The sequence below is a fragment of the Panulirus ornatus genome, chromosome 28, assembly GCF_036320965.1.
Source record: "Panulirus ornatus isolate Po-2019 chromosome 28, ASM3632096v1, whole genome shotgun sequence".
Classification (NCBI taxonomy): domain Eukaryota; kingdom Metazoa; phylum Arthropoda; class Malacostraca; order Decapoda; family Palinuridae; genus Panulirus; species Panulirus ornatus.
The window spans coordinates 18,250,255-18,277,734 of NC_092251.1; the positions used below are offsets into that span (position 1 = coordinate 18,250,255).

General features: G+C 43.5%; 1 protein-coding gene across 1 annotated transcript in view; it reads left to right on the forward strand.

The window, feature by feature from the left end:
- The first annotated feature begins 9,318 nt into the window (after window positions 1-9,318).
- The window catches only part of LOC139757876 (SET and MYND domain-containing protein 4-like), a 35,991-nt gene continuing 17,829 nt past the window's right edge, over window positions 9,319-27,480 (forward strand). Inside the window, exons 1-3 of the mRNA XM_071678794.1 lie at window positions 9,319-9,680; window positions 24,968-25,241; window positions 26,724-27,399. Coding sequence (XP_071534895.1) covers window positions 24,972-25,241; window positions 26,724-27,399 — 946 coding nt within the window. The 5' untranslated portion in view covers window positions 9,319-9,680; window positions 24,968-24,971. The remainder of the gene's footprint in view (window positions 9,681-24,967; window positions 25,242-26,723; window positions 27,400-27,480) is intronic.

Below are 27,480 nucleotides of genomic sequence, written 5' to 3' on the forward strand. Positions count from 1 at the left end.
ACCAGCTTCTGCAGTTTCTCACATGAATCAGCCACCAGCGCTGTATCATCAGCGAACAACAACTGACTCACTTAACAAGCTCTCTCATCCCCAACAGACTTCATACTTGCCCCTCTTTCCAAAACTCTTGCATTTACCTCCCTAACAACCCCATCCATAAACAAATTAAACAGCCATGGAGACATCACACACCCCTGCCGCAAACCTACATTCACTGAGAACCAATCACTTTCCTCTCTTCCTACACGTACACATGCCTTACATCCTCGATAAAAACTTTTCACTGCTTCTAACAACTTGCCTCCCACACCATATATTCTTAATACCTTCCACAGAGCATCTCTCTCAACTCTATCATATGCCTTCTCCAGATCCATAAATGCTACATACAAATCCATTTGCTTTTCTAAGTATTTCTCACATACATTCTTTAAAGCAAACACCTGATCCACACATCCTCTACCACTTCTGAAACCACACTGCTCTTCCCCAATCTGATGTTCTGTACATGCCTTCACCCTCTCAATCAATACCCTCCCATATAATTTCCCAGGAATACTCAACAAACTTATACCTCTGTAATTTGAGCACTCACTCTTATCCCCTTTGCCTTTGTACAATGGCACTATGCACGCATTCCGCCAATCCTCAGGCACCTCACCATGAGTCATACATACATTAAATAACCTTACCAACCAGTCAATAATACAGTCACCCCCTTTTTTAATAAATTCCACTGCAATACCATCCAAACCTGCTGCATTGGGATAAGGCGAATATATATATATATATATATATATATATATATATATATATATATATATATATATATATATATATATATATATATATATATATATATGTATATATATATATATCTTTTTTCTTTCAAACTATTCGCTATTTCCCGCATTAGCGAGGTAGCGTTAAGAACAGAGGACTGGCCCTTTGAGGGAATATCCCTCACCTGGCCCAATTCTCTGTTCCTTCTTTTGGAAAATTAAATAAAAAACGAGGGGGGAGGATTTCCAGCCCCCCGCTCCCTCCCCTTTTAGTCGCCTTCTACGACACGCAGGGAATACGTGGGAAGTATTCTTTCTCCCCTATCCCCAGGGATAATATATATATATATATATATATATATATATATATATATATATATATATATATATATATATATATATATATATATATATATATATATATATATATATATATATATATATATATATATATATGTGTGTGTGTGTGGGTATATATATATATATATATATATATATATATATATATATATATATATATATATATATATATATATATATATATATATATATATATATATATATACATATATATATATATATATATATATATATATATATATATATATATATATATGTGTGTGTGTGGGTGGGTTGGGCCATTCTTTTGTCTGTTTCCTTGCGCTGCCTCGCTGGTGCGGGGGACGGCGACGGGGCAAAGTGAATAAATAGATAAATATATATAGGGGAGAAAGAATACTTCCCACGTATTCCCTGCGTGTCGTAGAAGGCGACTAAAAGGGGAGGGAGCGGGGGGCTGGAAATCCTCCCCTCTCGTTTCTTTTTTTTTTTTTTTTTTTTTTTTTTTTTTCCAAAAGAAGGAACAGAGAATTCGGCCAGGTGAGGGTATTCCCTCAAAGGCCTAGTCCTCTGTTCTTAACGCTACCTCGCTAATGCGGGAAATGGCGAATAGTTTGAAAGAAAAAAAAAAAAAATATATATATATATATATATATATATATATATATATATATATATATATATATATATATATATATATATATATATATATACATATATATATATATATATATATATATATATATATATATATATATATATATATATATATATATATATATATATATATATATATATATATATATGTATACATATATATATATATATATATATATATATATATATATATATATATATATATATATATATATATATATATATTTTTTTTTTTTTTTTTTTTATACTTTGTCGCTGTCTCCCGCGTTTGCGAGGTAGCGCAAGGAAACAGACGAAAGAAATGGCCCAACCCCCCCCCCCCATACACATGTACATACACACGTCCACACACGCAAATATACATACCTACACAGCTTTCCATGGTTTACCCCAGACGCTTCACATGCCTTGATTCAATCCACTGACAGCACGTCAACCCCTGTATACCACATCGCTCCAATTCACTCTATTCCTTGCCCTCCTTTCACCCTCCTGCATGTTCAGGCCCCGATCACACAAAATCTTTTTCACTCCATCTTTCCACCTCCAATTTGGTCTCCCTCTTCTCCTCGTTCCCTCCACCTCCGACACATATATCCTCTTGGTCAATCTTTCCTCACTCATTCTCTCCATGTGCCCAAACCATTTCAAAACACCCTCTTGTGCTCTCTCAACCACGCTCTTTTTATTTCCACACATCTCTCTTACCCTTACGTTACTTACTCGATCAAACCACCTCACACCACACATTGTCCTCAAACATCTCATTTCCAGCACATCCATCCTCCTGCGCACAACTCTATCCATAGCCCACGCCTCGCAACCATACAGCATTGTTGGAACCACTATTCCTTCAAACATACCCATTTTTGCTTTCCGAGATAATGTTCTCGACTTCCACACATTCTTCAAGGCTCCCAAAATTTTCGCCCCCTCCCCCACCCTATGATTCACTTCCGCTTCCATGGTTCCATCCGCTGACAGATCCACTCCCAGATATCTAAAACACTTCACTTCCTCCAGTTTTTCTCCATTCAAACTCACCTCCCAACTGACTTGACCCTCAACCCTACTGTACCTAATAACCTTGCTCTTATTCACATTTACTCTTAACTTTCTTCTTCCACACACTTTACCAAACTCAGTCACCAGCTTCTGCAGTTTCTCACATGAATCAGCCACCAGCGCTGTATCATCAGCGAACAACAACTGACTCACTTCCCAAGCTCTCTCATCCCCAACAGACTTCATACTTGCCCCTCTTTCCAGGACTCTTGCATTTACCTCCCTAACAACCCCATCCATAAACAAATTAAACAACCATGGAGACATCACACACCCCTGCCGCAAACCTACATTCACTGAGAACCAATCACTTTCCTCTCTTCCTACACGTACACATGCCTTACACCCTCGATAAAAACTTTTCACTGCTTCTAACAACTTGCCTCCCACACCATATATTCTCAATACCTTCCACAGAGCATCTCTATCAACTCTATCATATGCCTTCTCCAGATCCATAAATGCTACATACAAATCCATTTGCTTTTCTAAGTATTTCTCACATACATTCTTCAAAGCAAACACCTGATCCACACATCCTCTACCACTTCTGAAACCGCACTGCTCTTCCCCAATCTGATGCTCTGTACATGCCTTCACCCTCTCAATCAATACCCTCCCATATAATTTACCAGGAATACTCAACAAACTTATACCTCTGTAATTTGAGCACTCACTCTTATCCCCTTTGCCTTTGTACAATGGCACTATGCACGCATTCCGCCAATCCTCAGGCACCTCACCATGAGTCATACATATATATATATATATATTATCCCTGGGGATAGGGGAGCAAGAATACTTCCCGCGTATTCCCTGCGTGTCGTAGAAGGCGACTAAAAGGGGAGGGAGCGGGGGGCTGGAAATCCTCCCCTCTCATTTTTTTTTTTAATTTTCCAAAAGAAGGAACAGAGAATTGGGCGAGGTGAGGGTAGTCCCTCAAAGGCCCAGTCATCTGTTCTTAACGCTACCTCGCTAATGCGGGAAATGGCGAATAGTTTGAAAGAAAAAAAAAAAAGAATATATATATATATATATATATATATATATATATATATATATATATATATATATATATATATATATATATATATATATATAATTATCCCTGGGGATAGGGGAGAAAGAATACTTCCCACGTATTCCCTGCGTGTCGTAGAAGGCGACTAAAAGGGGAGGGAGCGGGGGGCTGGAAATCCTCCCCTCTCATTTTTTTTTTTAATTTTCCAAAAGAAGGAACAGAGAATTGGGCCAGGTGAGGGTAGTCCCTCAAAGGCTCAGTCCTCTGTTCTTAACGCTACCTCGCTAATGCGGGAAATGGCGAATAGTTTGAAAGAAAAAAAGAAAGAAAGAATATATATATATATATATATATATATATATATATATATATATATATATATATATATATATATATATATATATGATGAAAACAGAAAGCAAGACGAGCAGTCCTAACATGGAGAGGGTAAGATGGTTCCAGACACCACTGTAATGCTCCTAATGCTCCTGAGTCAGGAATGTAGTATCATCATGTGTGGCTGTTGTCAGCAGCCTACTTCATAAATAATGAAGACTTTATCAGAATGGTGCAGGAGACAGCAAGGCGATCCCTTATGAAAATGAAAGAATTCTTATAATGGGAGATTTTAACTACAAAGACACTGACTGGGAACATTTATATTCAAATCAAAGAAGGAGAATTGTAGAGATGTAAATTTGTAGAAATTAAAAGAAAAGAAATATGTATATATATGTATGTGTATGTGTGTGTATATGTGCGTATGTATGTGTATGTGTGTGTATGTGTATATGTATATATATATTTGTATATTATCCCTGGGGATAGGGGTGAAAGAATACTTCCCACGTATGCCTCGCGTGTCGTATAAAGCGACTAGAGGGGACGGGAGCGGGGTGCCAGAAATCCTCCCCTCCTTGTATTAACTTTCTAAAATGGGAACCAGAAGAAGGAGTCACGCGGGGAGTGCTCATCCTCCTCGAAGGCTCAGAGTGGGGTGCCTAAATGTGTGTGGATGTAACCAAGATGTGAAAAAAGGAGAGATAGGTAGTATGTTTGAGGAAAGGAACCTGGATGTTTTGGCTCTGAGTGAAACGAAGCTCAAGGGTAAAGGGCAAGAGTGGTTTGGGAATGTCTGGGGAGTAAAGTCAGGGGTTAGTGAGAGGACAAGAGCAAGGGAAGGAGTAGCAATACTCCTGAAACAGGAGTTGTGGGAGTATGTGATAGAATGTAAGAAAGTAAATTCTCGATTAATATGGGTAAAACTGAAAGTTGATGGAGAGAGATGGGTGATTATTGGTGCATATGCACCTGGGCATGAGAAGAAAGATCATCAGAGGCAAGTCTTTTGGGAGCAGCTGAATGAGTGTGTTAGTGGTTTTGATGCACGAGACCGGGTTATAGTGATGGGTGATTTGAATGCAAAGGTGAGTAATGTGGCAGTTGAGGGAATAATTGGTATACATGGGGTGTTCAGTGTTGTAAATGGAAATGGTGAAGAGCTTGTAGATTTATGTGCTGAAAAAGGACTGATGATTGGGAATACCTGGTTTAAAAAGCGAGATATACATAAGTATACTTATGTAAGTAGGAGAGATGGCCAGAGAGCGTTATTGGATTACGTGTTAATTGACAGGCGTGCGAAAGAGAGACTTTTGGATGTTAATGTGCTGAGAGGTGCAACTGGAGGGATGTCTGATCATTATCTTGTGGAGGCTAAGGTGAAGATTTGTATGGGTTTTCAGAAAAGAAGAGTGAATGTTGGGGTGAAGAGGGTGGTGAGAGTAAGTGAGCTTGGGAAGGAGACCTGTGTGAGGAAGTACCAGGAGAGACTGAGTACAGAATGGAAAAAGGTGAGAACAATGTAAGTAAGGGGAGTGGTGGAGGAATGGGATGTATTTAGGGAATCAGTGATGGATGGCGCAAAAGATGCTTGTGGCATGAGAAGAGTGGGAGGTGGGTTGATTAGAAAGGGTAGTGAGTGGTGGGATGAAGAAGTAAGATTATTAGTGAAAGAGAAAAAAGAGGCATTTGGACGATTTTTGCAGGGAAAAAATGCAATTGAGTGGGAGATGTATAAAAGAAAGAGACAGGAGGTGAAGAGAAAGGTGCAAGAGGTGAAAAAAAGGGCAAAGGAGAGTTGGGGTGAGAGAGTATCATTAAAGTTTAGGGAGAATAAAAAGATGTTCTGGAAGGAGGTAAATAAAGTGCGTAAGACAAGGGAGCAAATGGGAACTTCAGTGAAGGGCGCAAATGGGGAGGTGATAACAAGTAGTGGTGATGTGAGAAGGAGATGGAGTGAGTATTTTGAAGGTTTGTTGAATGTGTTTGATGATAGAGTGGCAGATATGGGGTGTTTTGGTCGAGGTGGTGTGCAAAGTGAGAGGGTTAGGGAAAATGATTTGGTAAACAGAGAAGAGGTAGTGAAAGCTTTGCGGAAGATGAAAGCCGGCAAGGCAGCAGGTTTGGATGGTATTGCAGTGGAATTTATTAAAAAAGGGGGTGACTGTATTGTTGACTGGTTGGTAAGGTTATTTAATGTATGTATGACTCATGGTGAGGTGCCTGAGGATTGGCGGAATGCGTGCATAGTGCCATTGTACAAAGGCAAAGGGGATAAGAGTGAGTGCTCAAATTACAGAGGTATAAGTTTGTTGAGTATTCCTGGTAAATTATATGGGAGGGTATTGATTGAGAGGGTGAAGGCATGTACAGAGCATCAGATTGGAGAAGAGCAGTGTGGTTTCAGAAGTGGTAGAGGATGTGTGGATCAGGTGTTTGCTTTGAAGAATGTATGTGAGAAATACTTAGAAAAGCAAATGGATTTGTATGTAGCATTTATGGATCTGGAGAAGGCATATGATAGAGTTGATAGAGATGCTCTGTGGAAGGTATTAAGAATATATGGTGTGGGAGGAAAGTTGTTAGAAGCAGTGAAAAGTTTTTATCGAGGATGTAAGGCATGTGTACGTGTAGGAAGAGAGGAAAGTGATTGGTTCTCAGTGAATGTAGGTTTGCGGCAGGGGTGTGTGATGTCTCCATGGTTGTTTAATTTGTTTATGGATGGGGTTGTTAGGGAGGTAAATGCAAGAGTCCTGGAAAGAGGGGCAAGTATGAAGTCTGTTGGGGATGAGAGAGCTTGGGAAGTGAGTCAGTTGTTGTTCGCTGATGATACAGCGCTGGTGGCTGATTCATGTGGGAAACTGCAGAAGCTGGTGACTGAGTTTGGTAAAGTGTGTGGAAGAAGAAAGTTAAGAGTAAATGTGAATAAGAGCAAGGTTATTAGGTACAGTACGGTTGAGGGTCAAGTCAATTGGGAGGTGAGTTTGAATGGAGAAAAACTGGAGGAAGTGAAGTGTTTTAGATATCTGGGAGTGGATCTGGCAGCGGATGGAACCATGGAAGCGGAAGTGGATCATAGGGTGGGGGAGGGGGCGAAAATTCTGGGAGCCTTGAAGAATGTGTGGAAGTCGAGAACATTATCTCGGAAAGCAAAAATGGGTATGTTTGAAGGAATAGTGGTTCCAACAATGTTGTATGGTTGCGAGGCGTGGGCTATGGATAGAGTTGTGCGCAGGAGGATGGATGTGCTGGAAATGAGATGTTTGAGGACAATGTGTGGTGTGAGGTGGTTTGATCGAGTGAGTAACGTAAGGGTAAGAGAGATGTGTGGAAATAAAAAGAGCGTGGTTGAGAGAGCAGAAGAGGGTGTTTTGAAGTGGTTTGGGCACATGGAGAGAATGAGTGAGGAAAGATTGACCAAGAGGATATATGTGTCGGAGGTGGAGGGAACTAGGAGAAGAGGGAGACCAAATTGGAGGTGGAAAGATGGAGTGAAAAAGATTTTGTGTGATCGGGGCCTGAACATGCAGGAGGGTGAAAGGAGGGCAAGGAATAGAGTGAATTGGATCAATGTGGTATACCGGGGTTGACGTGCTGTCAGTGGATTGAATCAAGGCATGTGAAGCGTCTGGGGTAAACCATGGAAAGCTGTGTAGGTATGTATATTCGCGTCTGTGGATGTATGTATATACATGTGTATGGGGGGGGTTGGGCCATTTCTTTCGTCTGTTTCCTTGCGCTACCTCGCAAACGCGGGAGACAGCGACAAAGTATAATAAAAAAAAAAGAAAAGAAAAGACTTTTTCCAACATGTAATTCATCAGAGTTGAACTTGATCTCATATTTGCATGCAGCACCCTGGAAGTAAAAAACAAAAGGAAATAGTGCTTCACTCAGGAAAAGTAATCATGAGTGCTCATATTTCATTGTTTTGGAAGTAAAGAAACAGCACTAAGATCAGAAAGGAAACCAAAACCGAAAAAGGGATATAGTGATGATTATACTAAGCTAAACAATTTCTCTAGAAATATAAACTCAGAACTAGAAATTCATTGCCAGAATATAGAATAGTGTTGCAGCAGGTTCTGTAGAATTTGTAATGAGGGGATGAGTAGATAGGTACCAATAGTAGAAACAGAAGAAAATGGATACCACTGGTAGAAAATTGAGTCAGAAAAGAGATGTCAAAAAGAAGCTAAAGAAAATAGGGGCATATTGTTTTATGGGAGCAGGGGGCTGGAAATCTTCCTCCTCCATTTATAATTTTCCAAAAGAAGGAACAGAGGTGAGCCAAGTGAGGATAGACCTTCTAAGGCTCACTCCTCTGTTCTTAACGCTACCTCGCTAACGTGGGATAAGGCGAATAAGTATATGTATATGATATATATATATATATATATATATATATATATATATATATATATATATATATATATATATATATATAATATTTGCAGGCATTGTTACAGGAGGCATTATTTTCATTGTATCAGGAGTTATAGTTTGGTGTTGGTTGTCGTGGCCACCGATCATACGGTATGTGGTGGATCGGCTACAAATAAGTCCTTTGTTCTTCATTGTTGCCAGGAATGATTTTCTAAATATTGCCTTACAGAGCGATCTTGTAGGTATCACGGAAGATGCATGTTTCTGGGCGTGTTTATCTCCGTTCCGTCTGGTCATGTTAATGCGTTGCTATTATTCTATTTTTACATGTCGATTTCCGGATTAGCTGACCACTACCGCCGAATCCTCCACCACCAGCACTACCGACAGAAAACTTGATAATTTGCTCACTGCGGCGTCCCCTCGCGCTGTGTGTGTAAGAGGGAAAACGTTGGCAATATTGAGGTACAATTTTAGCTGCAGGTTGTGTTCGGGGGGGGGGGGGGGGGTTGGGGGCCCTGTGGTCTGGGGGGACCCATTAAGGTGCCAACACCACCTGCAACAGTTGCCACACACCGCCTCGCAACCATCATCCACACAACACATACACATAGTGTAATGTCTACGATCTTCTACGTCACTGGATCAGGGTTTTAGTAGTATGCATGTGCAATATGAGTACACGTCATGGATCCGAAAGTAGATACCAAGGACGCGGGTCAGGGAGGTGGTCCGTGTGTGGTGGGGGGGTTTGCGCCAGGCCCCCACGTGAGTGATCGGGGCGGTACTTGGCGGCTGCTCGTGGTGGTCACCTCACACACGTCCATACCCTGCCGTCGTCACCCGTGGCTCACAGACCACTCCACCCACACCCTCACGGGTCACTCAAGTTCTCCTCGGTGATGCGATCAAGCTGTTTTACTGGTTGTTGCCTGTGTTCATCAACAGTGTTGCCGCACGCCCATCTGTCGTTGGATTTTGTAAATATACTTCGCCGGGACTCCACATTCTTGATCTTCATGTTGACGGAAGGAGACTGATCATAGACATCACATCGGTCATTAACCCCGTCACGCTGGACAGTCGAGGTAAGGGTATACCTAAGAAGGAATCAGTTACTGAACTAACCTACAGAAGTACGTAAGAATAACTTGGATGGTGAGGGCGCGACACAAGCCCACCCTCGCCTCCTGACGTCATTGTGGAGTGTACGAGATTTTTGTAGTTTCATCAAAACTCGTTGATTCATGATGATGATTGATTTCATGTCTTATTCCCTTTTAGTTAAACCGAATGTTGCACTTGGCAATTTTGTTTGTTTTGGGGAAAGTAAAAAGGACACAGGAACTGTCCAGTGCTGGCTGGTTTAAGGCAGAAGCCCATATCTAAACAAAACAACACATCCAGTCTATACACACACATACACACACACACATACACACACACACATTATGGCGGGTTGACACAAAATAGCATTAGCATTACAGAGGAGCTTCATACTGCGAGAAGTCAGCCCGAGCAACAAGATCCTTCCGGTGTATATATATATATATATATATATATATATATATATATATATATATATATATATATATATATATTTCCCTGCATGTCGTAGAAGGCGACTAAAAGGGAAGGGAGCGGTGGGCTGGAAATCCTCCCCTCTCATTTTTTTTTAAATTTTCCAAAAGAAGGAACAGAGAAGGGGGCCATATGAGGATATTCCCTCAAAGGCCCAGTCCTCTGTTCTTAACGCTACCTCGCTAATGTGGGAAATGGCGAATAGTATGAAAAAAAAAAAAAAAAAAAAAAAAAATATATATATATATATATATATATATATATATATATATATCTTTTTTTTCTTTTTTGCTTTGTCGCTGTCTCCCGCGTTTGCGAGGTAGCGCAAGGAAACAGACGAAAGAAATGGCCCAACCCACCCCCATACACATGTATATACATACGTCCACACACGCAAATATACATACCTACACAGCTTTCCATGGTTTACCCCAGACGCTTCACATGCTCCGATTCAATCCACTGACAGCACGTCAACCCCGGTATACCACATCGCTCCAATTCACTCTATTCCTTGCCCTCCTTTCACCCTCCTGCATGTTCAGGCCCCGATCACACAAAATCTTTTTCACTCCATCTTTCCACCTCCAATTTGGTCTCCCTCTTCTCCTCGTTCCCTCCACCTCCGACACATATATCCTCTTGGTCAATCTTTCCTCACTCATTCTCTCCATGTGCCCAAACCATTTCAAAACACCCTCTTCTGCTCTGTCAACCACGCTCTTTTTATTTCCACACATCTCACTTACCCTTACGTTACTTACTCGATCAAACCACCTCACACCACACATTGTCCTCAAACATCTCATTTCCAGCACATCCATCCATCCATATATATATATTTATATATATGAATGTATATATACGCAGAACCTTCAGTTCCCCGTGAAGATATATATACAACAATCACCACTGGAGAGAAAATGAAAACGGTGAGTACTTTCGTTTATTACATCCTCAGTCAGAGTTGGGTAGATTCAGGTGTTGAGATCCTTAAAAGTATAGAGGTAGCAGTGAGGCGAGGCTTCATTAATTCTCGTGGAGAGCAGGTGGGCACTAATTATGTGACGACATCTGACCTTCCTCTCCTTACATTGTGTATAGACAGGGTTATTCTGGTGGATACATCTTAATGATTATTTCAGTTAACAGTTTGTCACATTTAGCATGGGCAAAAGACATATTTACATTATGATCAAATGTGCCGGAGATCAAACATGATTCATTTACATTTCTTTCACTGAAACAATTTGATTCAGCGATGGTCTTAATTCCTTCCATGTCATATGGTGATCAAAGGCAGCTTTATGTTGAAATATGCCGTTGTTATTGGGCTAACCTAACACTATACTTTTGTTGCCAGATCCTAGTCTTCAATTCTTTCCCTGATTCTCCAATATGAAATTGGTTACAATTTTTACATAGGTCTTCATAAATAATACCTTTATTATTTGATGGGCTTTTTTGATGAGGGCTTTCTTGATGGCGCTGTCGTATTTGAATATTGCTTGAACATTATTTTTTTTTCTCTTGACCTCCTGTCTCTTTCTTTTATACGTCTCCCACTCAATTTCATTTTTTCCCTGCAAAAATCGTCCAAATGCCTCTCTCTTCTCTTTCACTAATACTCTTACTTCTTCATTCCACCACTCACTACCCTTTCTAATCAACCCACCTCCCACTCTTCTCATGCCACAAGCATCTTTTGCGCAATCCATCACTGATTCCCTAAATACATCCCATACAGGAGGTCAAGAGAAAGGTGCAAGAGGTGAAAAAAAGGGCAAATGAGAGTTGGGGTGAGAGAGTATCATTAAATTTTAGGGAGAATAAAAAGATGTTCTGGAAGGAGGTAAATAAAGTGCGTAAGACAAGGGAGCAAATGGGAACTTCAGTGAAGGGCGCAAATGGGGAGGTGATAACAAGTAGTGGTGATGTGAGAAGGAGATGGAGTGAGTATTTTGAAGGTTTGTTGAATGTGTTTGATGATAGAGTGGCAGATATAGGGTGTTTTGGTCGAGGTGGTGTGCAAAGTGCGAGGGTTAGGGAAAATGAGTTGGTAAACAGAGAAGAGGTAGTAAAAGCTTTGCGGAAGATGAAAGCCGGCAAGGCAGCAGGTTTGGATGGTATTGCAGTGGAATTTATTAAAAAAGGGGGTGACTGTATTGTTGACTGGTTGGTAAGGTTATTTAATGTATGTATGACTCATGGTGAGGTGCCTGAGGATTGGCGGAATGCGTGCATAGTGCCATTGTACAAAGGCAAAGGGGATAAGAGTGAGTGCTCAAATTACAGAGGTATAAGTTTGTTGAGTATTCCATATGGGAGGGTATTGATTGAGAGGGTGAAGGCATGTACAGAGCATCAGATTGGGGAAGAGCAGTGTGGTTTCAGAAGTGGGAGAGGATGTGTGGATCAGGTGTTTGCTTTGAAGAATGTATGTGAGAAATACTTAGAAAAGCAAATGGATTTGTATGTAGCATTTATGGATCTGGAGAAGGCATATGATAGAGTTGATAGAGATGCTCTGTGGAAGGTATTAAGAATATATGGTGTGGGAGGCAAGTTGTTAGAAGCAGTGAAAAGTTTTTATCGAGAATGTAAGGCATGTGTACGTGTAGGAAGAGAGGAAAGTGATTGGTTCTCAGTGAATGTAGGTTTGCGGCAGGGGTGTGTGATGTCTCCATGGTTGTTTAATTTGTTTATGGATGGGGTTGTTAGGGAGGTGAATGCAAGAGTTTTGGAAAGAGGGGCAAGTATGAAGTCTGTTGGGGATGAGAGAGCTTGTGAAGTGAGTCAGTTGTTGTTCGCTGATGATACAGCGCTGGTGGCTGATTCATGTGAGAAACTGCAGAAGCTGGTGACTGAGTTTGGTAAAGTGTGTGAAAGAAGAAAGTTAAGAGTAAATGTGAATAAGAGCAAGGTTATTACGTACAGTATTGTTGAGGGTCAATTCAATTGGGAGGTGAGTTTGAATGGAGAAAAACTGGAGGAAGTGAAGTGTTTTAGATATCTGGGAGTGGATCTGGCAGCGGATGGAACCATGGAAGCGGAAGTGGATCATAGGGTGGGGGAGGGGGCGAAAATTCTGGGAGCCTTGAAGAATGTGTGGAAGTCGAGAACATTATCTCGGAAAGCAAAAATGGGTATGTTTGAAGGAATAGTGGTTCCAACAATGTTGTATGGTTGCGAGGCGTGGACTATGGATAGAGTTGTGCGCAGGAGGATGGATGTGCTGGAAATGAGATGTTTGAGGACAATGTGTGGTGTGAGGTGGTTTGATCGAGTAAGTAACGTAAGGGTAAGAGAGATGTGTGGAAATAAAAAGAGCGTGGTTGAGAGAGCAGAAGAGGGTGTTTTGAAATGGTTTGGTCACATGGAGAGAATGAGTGAGGAAAGATTGACCAAGAGGATATATGTGTCGGAGGTGGAGGGAACGAGGAGAAGAGGGAGACCAAATTGGAGGTGGAAAGATGGAGTGAAAAAGATTTTGTGTGATCGGGGCCTGAACATGCAGGAGGGTGAAAGGAGGGCAAAGAATAGAGTGAATTGGAGCGATGTGGTATACCGGGGTTGACGTGCTGTCAGTGGATTGAATCAAGGCATGTGTATGGGGGTGGGTTGGGCCATTTCTTTCGTCTGTTTCCTTGCGCTACCTCGCAAACGCGGGAGACAGCGACAAAGCAAAAAAAAAAAAAAAATTATTTTTTTTTGGGAATGTGAACACATTCGAGAAAATTCTCATGGGAGGTTCTTCGAAGAACAAGGGTTCTTTGGTAACTTTTATGTTCTGGCTTATTATTTTGGCCACTGTAGAAACGTTTCCTTACTGTATCATGACACTGGTTAGGTATACTTGTTGGTTTCTTAGCTTCTGTCAAATGTACTGAATCATTTTCATTTCATATAAAAATTCAAGATCTGAAATCCTATATGCTCTCAGAGACATAGATATTGAAAACCAATCTTTTTACATTAGTATGATGATTTGAATGATAGTGGACTTGAGAAAATATATTAGTAGGTTTTCTTTAAACCTTAGTTTTCAAGATAACTTTATCCTTGATGACCTCTACATCCAAAAAAAGTAACATTATTCATTTCGACTTCATGGAAGGAGCTATCGAGTTTAACGTAGAAAGTTCTCAATGGGTAGATTATTAGGGCAACAGCAAAGTACGTCGTCTACATATTGGATCCAAACTATGTTTTGTTCCTTTTTAATGTTTAGCAAATGGCTTTCAAAATGTTCCATGTAGATATTTGCCAACACAGGAGAGAGAGGGGATTGATTACCCATGGCCATACCGAATTGTTGTGTGTAATGTTTGCCCTCAAACACAAAAGATGAATTATCTACACACAGTTTTATTAGTTTAATTATGTTTTCCTTGGGATGCCCTCAATGTTGCTTCCCAAGATGTTTGGGAGGAAGGATAACACACCATTTACCTGGACGTTGGTGAACGGCGATTTCTCATCAAAACTCACTCATCTTTAAGGATATTTTACATTTAGGGATATCAGCTTTCTAACCTAATGCTCGGCTCGCTGTATCTTACGAATGATTCTGTAATGATGCCCACAAAAGGAGACAGTAATGTCGTTAACCACCTGGATATCTTATATGTATACTTCATAATAGCTGAATCAAATTGTTTCAGTGAAAGAAATCTAAATGAATCATGTTTGATCACTGGCACATTTGATCATAATGTAAATATGTCTTTTGCCCATTCTAAATGTGACAAACGCTTAACTGAAATAATCATTAAGAAGTATCCACCAGAATAACCCTGTCTATACACAATGTAAGGAGAGGAAGGTCAGATGTCATGCCACATAATTAGTGCCCACCTGCTCTCCATGGGAATTAATGAAGCCTCGCCTCACTGCTACCTCTATACTTTTAAGGATCTCAACACCTGTATCTACCCAACTCTGACTGAGGATGTAATAAACGAAAGTACTCACCGTTTTTATGTTCTCTCTCCAGTGGTGATTGTTGTATATATCTATTCACGGTGAACTAAAGGTTCTGCGTATATATATATATATATATATATATATATATATATATATATATATATATATATATATATATATATATATATATATTTTTTTTTTTTGCTTTGTCGCTGTCTCCCGCGTTTGCGAGGTAGCGCAAGGAAACAGACGAAAGAAATGGCCCAACCCACCCCCATACACATGTATATACATACGTCCACACACGCAAATACACATACCTACACAGCTTTCCATGGTTTACCCCAGACGCTTCACATGCCTTGATTCAATCCACCGACAGCACGTCAACCCCGGTATACCACATCGATCCAATTCACTCTATTCCTTGCCCTCCTTTCACCCTCCTGCATGTTCAGGCCCCGATCACACAAAATCTTTTTCACTCCATCTTTCCACCTCCAATTTGGTCTTCCTCTTCTCCTCGTTCCCTCCACCTCCGACACATATATTCTCTTGGTCAATCTTTCCTCACTCATTCTCTCCATGTGCCCGAACCATTTCAAAACACCCTCTTCTGCTCTCTCAACCACGCTCTTTTTATTTCCACACATCTCTCTTACCCTTACGTTACTTACTCGATCAAACCACCTCACACCACACATTGTCCTCAAACATCTCATTTCCAGCACATCTATCCTCCTGCGCACAACTCTATCCATAGCCCACGCCTCGCAACCATACAACATTGTTGGAACCACTATTCCTTCAAACATACCTATTTGCTTTCCGAGATAATGTTCTCGACTTCCACACATTCTTCAAGGCTCCCAGAATTTTCGCCCCCTCCCCCACCCTATGATCCACTTCCGCTTCCATGGTTCCATCCGCTGCCAGATCCACTCCCAGATATCTAAAACACTTCACTTCCTCCAGTTTTTCTCCATTCAAACTCACCTCCCAGTTGACTTGACCCTCAACCCTACTGTACCTAATAACCTTGCTCTTATTCACATTTACTCTTAACTTTCTTCTTTCACACACTTTACCAAACTCAGTCACCAGCTTCTGCAGTTTCTCACATGAATCAGCCACCAGCGCTGTATCATCAGCGAACAACAACTGACTCACTTCCCAAGCTCTCTCATCCCCAACAGACTTCATACTTGCCCCTCTTTCCAAAACTCTTGCATTCATCTCCCTAACAACCCCATCCATAAACAAATTAAACAACCATGGAGACATCACACACCCCTGCCGCTAACCTACATTCACTGAGAACCAGTCACTTTCCTCTCTTCCTACACGTACACATGCCTTACATCCTCGATAAAAACTTTTCACTGCTTCTAACAACTTGCCTCCCACCCCATATATTCTTAATACCTTCCACAGAGCATCTCTATCAACTATATATATATATATATATATATATATATATATATATATATATATATATATATATATATATATATATATATATATATATATATATATTTTCCCTGGGGATAGGGGACAAAGAATACTTCCCACGTATTCCCTGCGTGTCGTAAAAGGCGACTAAAAGGGGAGGGAGCGGGGGGCTGGAAATCCTCCCCTCTCGTTTTTTTTTTTTTTAATTTTCCAAAAGAAGGAACAGAGAATTGGGCCAGGTGAGGGTATTCCCTCAAAGGCCCAGTCCTCTGTTCTTAACGCTACCTCGCTAATGCGGGAAATGGCGAACAGTTTGAAAGAAAGAAACATATATATATATATATATATATATATATATATATATATATATATATATATATATATATATAGGAGACTTGTGTGAGGAAGTACCAGGAGAGACTGAGTACAGAATGGAAAAAGGTGAGAACAGTGGAAGTAAGGGGAGTGGGGGAGGAATGGGATGTATTTAGGGAATCAGTGATGGATTGCGCAAAAGATGCTTGTGGCATGAGAAGAGTGGGAGGTGGGTTGATTAGAAAGGGTAGTGAGTGGTGGGATGAAGAAGTAAGATTATTAGTGAAAGAGAAGAGAGAGGCATTTGGACGATTTTTGCAGGGAAAAAATGCAATTGAGTGGGAGACGTATAAAAGAAAGAGACAGGAGGTGAAGAGAAAGGTGCAAGAGGTGAAAAAGAGGGCAAATGAGAGTTGAGGTGAGAGAGTATCATTAAATTTTAGGGAGAATAAAAAGATGTTCTGGAAGGAGGTAAATAAAGTGCGTAAGACAAGGGAGCAAATGGGAACTTCAGTGAAGGGCGCAAATGGGGAGGTGATAACAAGTAGTGGTGATGTGAGAAGGAGATGGAGTGAGTATTTTGAAGGTTTGTTGAATGTGTTTGATGATAGAGTGGCAGATATAGGGTGTTTTGGTCGAGGTGGTGTGCAAAGTGAGAGGGCTAGGGAAAATGATTTGGTAAACTGAGAAGAGGTAGTAAAAGCTTTGCGGAAGATGAAAGCCGGCAAGGCAGCAGGGTTGGATAGTATTGCAGTGGAATTTATTAAAAAAAGGGGTGACTGTATTATTGACTGGTTGGTAAGGTTATTTAATGTATGTATGACTCATGGTGAGGTGCCTGAGGATTGGCGGAATGCGTGCCTAGTGCCATTGTACAAAGGCAAAGGGGATAAGAGTGAGTGCTCAAATTACAGAGGTATAAGTTTGTTGAGTATTCCTAGTAAATTATATGGGAGGGTATTGATTGAGAGGGTGAAGGCATGTACAGAGCATCAGATTGGGGAAGAGCAGTGTGGTTTCAGAAGTGGTAGAGGATGTGTGGATCAGGTGTTTGCTTTGAAGAATGTATGTGAGAAATACTTAGAAAAGCAAATGGATTTGTATGTAGCATTTATGGATCTGGAGAAGGCATATGATAGAGTTGATAGAGATGCTCTGTGGAAGGTATTAGGAATATATGGTGTGGGAGGCAAGTTGTTAGAAGCAGTGAAAAGTTTTTATCGAGGATGTAAGGCATGTGTACGTGTAGGAAGAGAGGAAAGTGATTGGTTCTCAGTGAATGTAGGTTTGCGGCAGGGGTGTGTGATGTCTCTATGGTTGTTTAATTTGTTTATGGATGGGGTTGTTAGGGAGGTAAATGCAAGAGTTTTGGAAAGAGGGGCAAGTATGAAGTCTGTTGGGGATGAGAGAGCTTGGGAAGTGAGTCAGTTATTGTTCGCTGATGATACAGCGCTGGTGGCTGATTCATGTGAGAAACTGCAGAAGCTGGTGACTGAGTTTGGTAAAGTGTGTGAAAGAAGAAAGTTAAGAGTAAATGTGAATAAGAGCAAGGTTATTAGGTACAGTAGGATTGAGGGTCAAGTCAATTGGGAGGTAAGTTTGAATGGAGAAAAACTGGAGGAACTGGATGGAACCATGGAAGCAGATGCCTGGTCAGTACCACAGAACATTAGGCATATGCAAGCAATTATAACCAACGCGACACACGCATATCATCTTCCAAGATTAAATTCATTTAACGTACAAACAAGATTTTAAACATATTAGTTGTCTAATGGTAACGAACTACACAGGTCAAAAGGTCATATTTACAATTGAAACACATCAGGAATGACTGAGTAGCGGGAAACATTATAAGTGATAGGGTGTTTCCATCATGTGTTGTGTGTATGTGTGTGTGTGTGTGTGTGTGGGTTGGTTGGTTGGTTGGGGAGGGGGGGGGGACTGGATCACGAACTGTAATATTTGAATTAATGTGATGAAGACACACACTGCTATTACTGCTGTTTCCGTTGAATGAGTCCCTCATATATCATTTTGTGTTGTTATATATAAGTAAAGTTTTCAGATCTAATCAAGAAATCATGCACGAAAATATATCAGTTTAAAATCATTTTGAAGGGAACTGGCTTCTCTAGAGGTCCAGGAATGCCCATGGAATATTTAAAGTCTCGTGAAAAGGAATTTGAACATATTAAATAAAGAGCGGCGTCATCGTGGCTCCTCCCAGACGGTGGAAGAGAATCGCCGTGACGGGAACTGTGTCCTTCAGCATGGCAAGGAAATTGCCCATCGCTGACCAACACTTCCACTGGACCTCTATCATCACCTCGTTAAGATCATCGTGTGTCAAGACATCATATAAAGCGCCTCTTCGCAAACGGAACTACCTTGGCCCACCAGTGATGCTACTACGTTTGTGAATCGGGAACCATTGCAACACAAACCTCGCCAGGTGGTAGAGTTTCCCGCAGTGAATCGAGACAGACTTCCCCAGAACTTTTTTTTAAAGGGGAAGTAAATGTTTATAGTTGTGTTACTGGAGTGATAGTTTTCATACATGGTGTTTTGACAAGAAAATAGTGAAATTGGAGAAAAATGTAGCTTAGACATTGAAGCTTATTGATACAGTGGTTAATTTGATGAGAACTGCTATTGACGTTTGTGTAAATGAAATATACATTTCCTTTTTCCATAGCCAGAGGTTGAACCATTATGTGACATTCATTTTTTTCATTCATTTCAAGCTAGAAGTTTCAGTTTTCTAAATTGTTTCTTACATTTTTCATATGTATATATATGTATGTGTGTGTGTGTGTGTGTGTGTATATGTGCGTATGTATGTGTATGTGTATGTATGTGTATATGTATATATATACGTATATTATCCCTGGGGATAGGGGTGAAAGAATACTTCCCACGTATTCCTCGCGTGTCGTAGAAAGCGACTAGAGGGACGGGAGCGGGGGGCCAGAAATCCTCCCCTCCTTGTATTAACTTTCTAAAATGGGAAACAGAAGAAGGAGTCACGCGGGGAGTGCTCATCCTCCTCGAAGGCTCAGAGTGGGGTGCCTAAATGTGTGTGGATGTAACCAAGATGTGAAAAAAGGAGAGATAGGTAGTATGTTTGAGGAAAGGAACCTGGATGTTTTGGCTCTGAGTGAAACGAAGCTCAAGGGTAAAGGGGAAGAGTGGTTTGGGAATGTCTGGGGAGTAAAGTCAGGGGTTAGTGAGAGGACAAGAGCAAGGGAAGGAGTAGCAATACTCCTGAAACAGGAGTTGTGGGAGTATGTGATAGAATGTAAGAAAGTAAATTCTCGATTTATGGGTAAAACTGAAAGTTGATGGAGAGAGGTTGGTGATTATTGGTGCATATGCACCTGGGCATGAGAAGAAAGATCATGAGAGGCAAGTGTTTTGGGAGCAGCTGAATGAGTGTGTTAGTGGTTTTGATGCACGAGACCGGGTTATAGTGATGGGTGATTTGAATGCAAAGGTGAGTAATGTGGCAGTTGAGGGAATAATTGGTATACATGGGGTGTTCAGTGTTGTGAATGGAAATGGTGAAGAGCTTGTAGATTTATGTGCTGAAAAAGGACTGATGATTGGGAATACCTGGTTTAAAAAGCGAGATATACATAAGTATACTTATGTAAGTAGGAGAGATGGCCAGAGAGCGTTATTGGATTACGTGTTAATTGACAGGCGTGCGAAAGAGAGACTTTTGGATGTTAATGTGCTGAGAGGTGCAACTGGAGGGATGTCTGATCATTATCTTGTGGAGGCTAAGGTGAAGATTTGTATGGGTTTTCAGAAAAGAAGAGTGAATGTTGGGGTGAAGAGGGTGGTGAGAGTAAGTGAGCTTGGGAAGGAGACCTGTGTGAGGAAGTACCAGGAGAGACTGAGTACAGAATGGAAAAAGGTGAGAACAATGGAAGTAAGGGGAGTGGGGGAGGAATGGGATGTATTTAGGGAATCAGTGATGGATTGCGCAAAAGATGCTTGTGGCATGAGAAGAGTGGGAGGTGGGTTGATTAGAAAGGGTAGTGAGTGGTGGGATGAAGAAGTAAGAGTATTAGTGAAAGAGAAGAGAGAGGCATTTGGACGATTTTTGCAGGGAAAAAATGCAAGTGAGTGGGAGATGTATAAAAGAAAGAGACAGGAGGTGAAGAGAAAGGTGCAAGAGGTGAAAAAAAAGGGCAAATGAGAGTTGGGGTGAGAGAGTATCATTAAATTTTAGGGAGAATAAAAAGATGCTCTGGAAGGAGGTAAATGAAGTGCGTAAGACAAGGGAGCAAATGGGAACTTTAGTGAAGGGCGCAACTGGGGAGGTGATAACAAGTAGTGGTGATGTGAGAAGGAGATGGAGTGAGTATTTTGAAGGTTTGTTGAATGTGTTTGATGATAGAGTGGCAGATATAGGGTGTTTTGGTCGAGGTGGTGTGCAAAGTGAGAGGGTTAGGGAAAATGATTTGGTAAACAGAGAAGAGGTAGTGAAAGCTTTGCGGAAGATGAAAGCCGGCAAGGCAGCAGGTTTGGATGGTATTGCAGTGGAATTTATTAAAAAAGGGGGTGACTGTATTGTTGACTGGTTGGTAAGGTTATTTAATGTATGTATGACTCAGGGTGAGGTGCCTGAGGATTGGCGGAATGCGTGCATAGTGCCATTGTACAAAGGCAAAGGGGATAAGAGTGAGTGCTCAAATTACAGAGGTATAAGTTTGTTGAGTATTCCTGGTAAATGATATGGGAGGGTATTGATTGAGAGGGTGAAGGCATGTACAGAGCATCAGATTGGGGAAGAGCAGTGTGGTTTCAGAAGTGGTAGAGGATGTGTGGATCAGGTGTTTGCTTTGAAGAATGTATGTGAGAAATACTTAGAAAAGCAAATGGATTTGTATGTAGCATTTATGGATCTGGAGAAGGCATATGATAGAGTTGATAGAGATGCTCTGTGGAAGGTATTAAGAATATATGGTGTGGGAGGCAAGTTGTTAGAAGCAGTGAAAAGTTTTTATCGAGGATGTAAGGCATGTGTACGTGTAGGAAGAGAGGAAAGTGATTGGTTCTCAGTGAATGTAGGTTTGCGGCAGGGGTGTGTGATGTCTCCATGGTTGTTTAATTTGTTTATGGATGGAGTTGTTAGGGAGGCAAATGCAAGAGTTTTGGAAAGAGGGGCAAGTATGAAGTCTGTTGGGGATGAGAGAGCTTGGGAAGTGAGTCAGTTGTTGTTCGCTGATGATACAGCGCTGGTGGCTGATTCATGTGAGAAACTGCAGAAGCTGGTGACTGAGTTTGGTAAAGTGTGTGAAAGAAGAAAGTTAAGAGTAAATGTGAATAAGAGCAAGGTTATTAGGTACAGTACGGTTGAGGGTCAAGTCAATTGGGAGGTGAGTTTGAATGGAGAAAAACTGGAGGAAGTGAAGTGTTTTAGATATCTGGGAGTGGATCTGGCAGCGGATGGAACCATGGAAGCGGAAGTGGATCATAGGGTGGGGGAGGGGGCGAAAATTCTGGGGGCCTTGAAGAATGTGTGGAAGTCGAGAACATTATCTCGGAAAGCAAAAATGGGTATATTTGAAGGAATAGTGGTTCCAACAATGTTGTATGGTTGCGAGGCGTGGGCTATGGATAGAGTTGTGCGCAGGAGGATGGATGTGCTGGAAATGAGATGTTTGAGGACAATGTGTGGTGTGAGGTGGTTTGATCGAGTGAGTAACGTAAGGGTAAGAGAGATGTGTGGAAATAAAAAGAGCGTGGTTGAGAGAGCAGAAGAGGGTGTTTTGAAGTGGTTTGGGCACATGGAGAGAATGAGTGAGGAAAGATTGACCAAGAGGATATATGTGTCGGAGGTGGAGGGAACGAGGAGAAGAGGGAGACCAAATTGGAGATGGAAAGATGGAGTGAAAAAGATTTTGTGTGATCGGAGCCTGAACATGCAGGAGGGTGAAAGGAGGGCAAGGAATAGAGTGAATTGGAGCGATGTAGTATACCGGGATTGACGTGCTGTCAGTGGATTGAATCAAGGCATGTGAAGCGTCTGGGGTAAACCATGGAAAGCTGTGTAGGTATGTATATTTGCGTGTGTGGACGTATGTATATACATGTGTATGGGGGGGGTTGGGCCATTTCTTTCGTCTGTTTCCTTGCGCTACCTCGCAAACGCGGGAGACAGCGACAAAGTATAATAAATAGATATAGTTGTCTAATGGTAACGAACTACACAGGTCAAAAGGTCATATTTACAATTGAAACACATCAGGAATGACTGAGTAGCGGGAAACATTATAAGTGATAGGGTGTTTCCATCATGTGTTGTGTGTGTGTGTGTGTGTGTGTGGGTGGTGGTGGTGGGGGGGGGGGGGGACTGGATCACGAACTGTAATATTTGAATTAATGTGATGAAGACACACTGCTATTACTGCTGTTTCCGTTGAATGAGTCCCTCATATATCATTTTGTGTTGTTATATATAAGTAAAGTTTTCAGATCTAATCAAGAAATCATGCACGAAAATATATCAGTTTAAAATCATTTTGTAATGCGAGAGTCATCTTGCAAAGTACTTCTTTTAGCCACATTATCATTTCATCCTGACACCGTCCTTGTGTACGTGGTAATATAAAACTGGGATCTCATATTGTGAGTGTCGACCCACCAAACCCTATTAGTCACGTTCTCTGACCCACCAGTCCCTGCAGTCACTTCCTTTGAACCATCAGGCCCTAAAGCCACGTTCTTTGACCCAACAGACCATACAGTTACGTTCCCTGACCCACCAGGCCCTGAAGGTCGCGTCCTCTGACCCACCAGACCTTAGACTCACGTTCTCAGATCCATCAGATCCTGTAGTCACGTTTTCTGACCCACCAGACCCTAAAGTCATGTTCTCTGACCCACCAGATCCTGCAGACACGTTCTCTGACCCACCAGTCCCTAGTCCCTATAGTCACGTTCTCTGACCTACCAGGCCTTCCAGTCACGTTCTCTGACCCGCTAAAACCTATAGTCACGTTCTCTGACCTACCAGGCCTTCCAATCACGTTCTCTAACCCACAAGTCCCTACAGTCACGTTCCCTGACCCACCAAACCCAAAAGTTACGTTATCTGACCCACCAGAGGCTACAGTCACGTTCTTTGACCCGCCAGGCACTAAGGTCACGTCCTCTGACCTACCAGACCTTAGAGTCACGTTCTCTAAACCCACTAGGCCCTACAGTCACGTTCTCTGACCCACCAGGCCCTCCATTCATGTTTTCTGACCCATCAGACCCTACAGTCACATTCTCTGACCCATCAGACCCTGGTCGCCTTCTCTGACCCACCAGACCCTATAGTCACGTTCTCTGACACAGTCAGCCCTACAGTCATGTTCTCTGACCTGTAAGGCTGAGTTGCTAAGAAGTTGATCGGGTCTTTCCTCGTTCCGTGGTACTCAGTAAAGACCAGGTGGCCTTTGCAGGTTTACTGGAAAAAATAAGTCCTTACATCTATAGTACTCTGGACTATGGTCTTATGACACACTACGACACACACTAGTGGACGGTGTGACGAGGCTGGCCAGTGTGTACCTCAGGTCGCACTGGCAGTAAAATGATGATCACAAATACTTAATGAAAAATTGATAGCATGTGCGTGACTCTTACAACTTTACCTGCAAGGTGAGGGTTACTATGCACATTTACCTGGGAACTGAGGGCTATTCTGTAACTTTACCTGCAAGGTGAGGGCTACTGTATAACTTTACCTGCAAGGTGAGGGCTACTCTGTAACTTTACCTGCAAGGACAGGGCTACTCTGTAACTTTACCTGCAAGGACAGGGCTACTCTGTAACTTTACCCGCAAGGTGAGGGTTACTTCGCCTGCAAGGTGAGGGCTACTGTATAACTTTACCTGCAAGATGAGGGCTACTGTATAACTTTACCTGCAAGGTGAGGGCTACCTTGTGGCATTCCTGTGAAGATAATTCCAAAAATTCTCATATATTGATCATGACAACAACACAGGAGCTGTGTTGAGTTGAGGTGTTGGACAGTTGGGTGTTGTGAGGGTCGGGTGTAGCGGTGCCTCTAACACAAGGCCTTCCCTCCTCCACACAGGATCATGGCCGCTGCCTATGAAGAAATCCTGAAGAAGATACAAGAAGGACTACTTCAGAAGGAGGAGGAGAAGGCTACACCTCCCCTCCTGCAGGCGGGGGCAGATGGTGCAGGAGGTGTGCCACCATCCAGCCACACGGACCACCTCCCGGGGCAGACCAGCCACCACAAGCCTCCTCCTCCGCCCTCCCCGTCCTTCAAGGTCCTGTATGACAACATATGCAGCGGGATCCGCTCCTCCGGCCTCCTCGACACCATCATGAAGGACTTCCAGGTGAGGGGGGGGGGGGGGGCGGTCACACCCGGCTGGGTCAGGGTGCCAGGTGAGGGGGGGTCACACCCGGCAGGGTCAGGGTGCCAGGTGAGGAGGGTCACACCCGGCTGGGTCAGGGTGTCAGGTGAGGGGGGGCACACCCGGCTGGGTCAGGGTGCCAGGTGAGGGGGGGCACACCCGGCTGGGTCAGGGTGTCAGGTGAGGGAAGGGGCCACACCCGGCTGGGTCAGGGTGCCAGGTGAGGGGGGGCACACCCGGCTGGGTCAGGGTGCCAGGTGAGGTGAGGGGGTCACATCCGGCTGGGTCAGGGTGCCAGGTGAGGAGGATCACACCCGGCTGGGTCAGGGTGCCAGGTGAGGGGGGGCACACCCGGCTGGGTCAGGGTGCCAGGTGAGGTGAGGGGGCACATCCGGCTGGGGTCAGGGGTGCCAGGTGAGGAGGGGTCACATCCGGCTGGGTCAGGGTGCCAGGTGAGGAGGATCACACCCGGCTGGGTCAGGGTGCCAGGTGAGGGGGGGGCACACCCGCTGGGTCAGGGTGCCAGGTGAGGTGAGGGGGTCACATCCGGCTGGGTCAGGGTGCCAGGTGAGGGGGCACACCCGGCTGGGTCAGGGTGCCAGGTGAGGGGGGGGTCACATCCGGCTGGGTCAGGGTGCCAGGTGAGGGGGTCACACCCGGCTGGGTCAGGGTGCCAGGTGAGGGGGGTCACACCCGGCTGGGTCAGGGTGCCAGGTGAGGGGGGGTCACATCCGGCTGGGTCAGGATGCCAGGTGAGGAGGGTCACACCCAGCTGGGTCAGGGTGCTAGGTGAGGGGGGTCACATCCGGCTGGGTCAGGGTGCCAGGTGAGGGGGTCACACCCGGCTGGGTCAGGGTGCTAGGTGAGGGGGCACACCCGGCTGGGTCAGGGTGCCAGGTGAGGAGGATCACACCCGGCTGGGTCAGGGTGCCAGGTGAGGGGGCACACCCGGCTGGGTCAGGGTGCCAGGTGAGGGGGGTCACACCCGGCTGGGTCAGGGTGCTAGGTGAGGGGGGGTCACATCCGGCTGGGTCAAGGTGCCAGGTGAGGGGGTCACACCCGGCTGGGTCAGGGTGCCAGGGGGGGTCACACCCGGCTGGGTCAGGGTGCCAGGTGAGGGGGGTCACACCCAGCTGGGTCAGGGTGCCAAGTGAAACTACCCACACTCAGCTGGGTCAAGGGTGCTAAGTGAAGCGGGTCAGCTGATGGTGAGGCTGGACGGGACAGGTCACCTGTGTCCCTGCAGGTCAGCTGGTGTCCACCATCTGATACAGAGCCAGAGGTTGTGTCCTCATATGTGTTTGACATTTTTCATGAGTTCTACGACGTGGGACATTATCCCACCAGAGGTGATCATAATTATCTGAAGTCATCAAACATCATCTTTGTGTCGGGGTGTGGGAGGGGAAGGGTATCTTTATCACCCATCAGTAATGACTCAAATCATTTCATTTTCTCTTTCAGGAGCTGAAAACAGATTTGGAAAGGGTACAGTACATAGCCCAGATGAATGAGGTTCAGACGCTGTGTGTGGAAGAAAATTACTCCAGGAAGAGTGAGGAAGACGCCAGCAATTACGAGAAAGTGTACGACATCCTCATTCCCAATGAGGCGTCCGCCAGCAAGGCACTGGAGGTGATGAAGAAGTGTGTGATGAAGACCCCGGCTCAGAACACCACAGCTCTCGCCGTCAGGTACATGAAGAGGGGCTGGGCGTCCCTTCTCCTGGAGCAGTTTGACGACGCTAGAACCGACGCGAAGAAGAGCCTCTCCTTCCACTGCCCGGAGGAGCTCGTCTGGAACTCCTTCGAGATCCTAGGCTACTGCAGTGCTAGGCTACACGACTACAAGGCGGCCGAGTCCTACTTCCTCACGGCCCTGGAGAACCTCCGTAAAAGTAACATCACCAATGAGGTCAAGGCCACGGTGACCGGCAGGGTCATGACTGTCTTTAAGACGGTCAAGGCCAAGAAAAATAAGAAAGCGTCCAAGAATCAGTCCGGCGCGACGGAGGGTAAGCCCGTGCCGCAAGTATCGTACGGCACACACAAGACCTTCCCCAGCGCCTCCTCCGCCCTGGACTTCCTCAACACACACGACAGAGGACGCTGCACCGTAGCCAAGAAAGACATCAAACCCGGTGAGTATGATCGTCCTCTCTCTCTCTCTCTCTCTCTCTCTCTCTCTCTCTCTCTCTCTCTCTCATTTCCCGCGTCAGCGA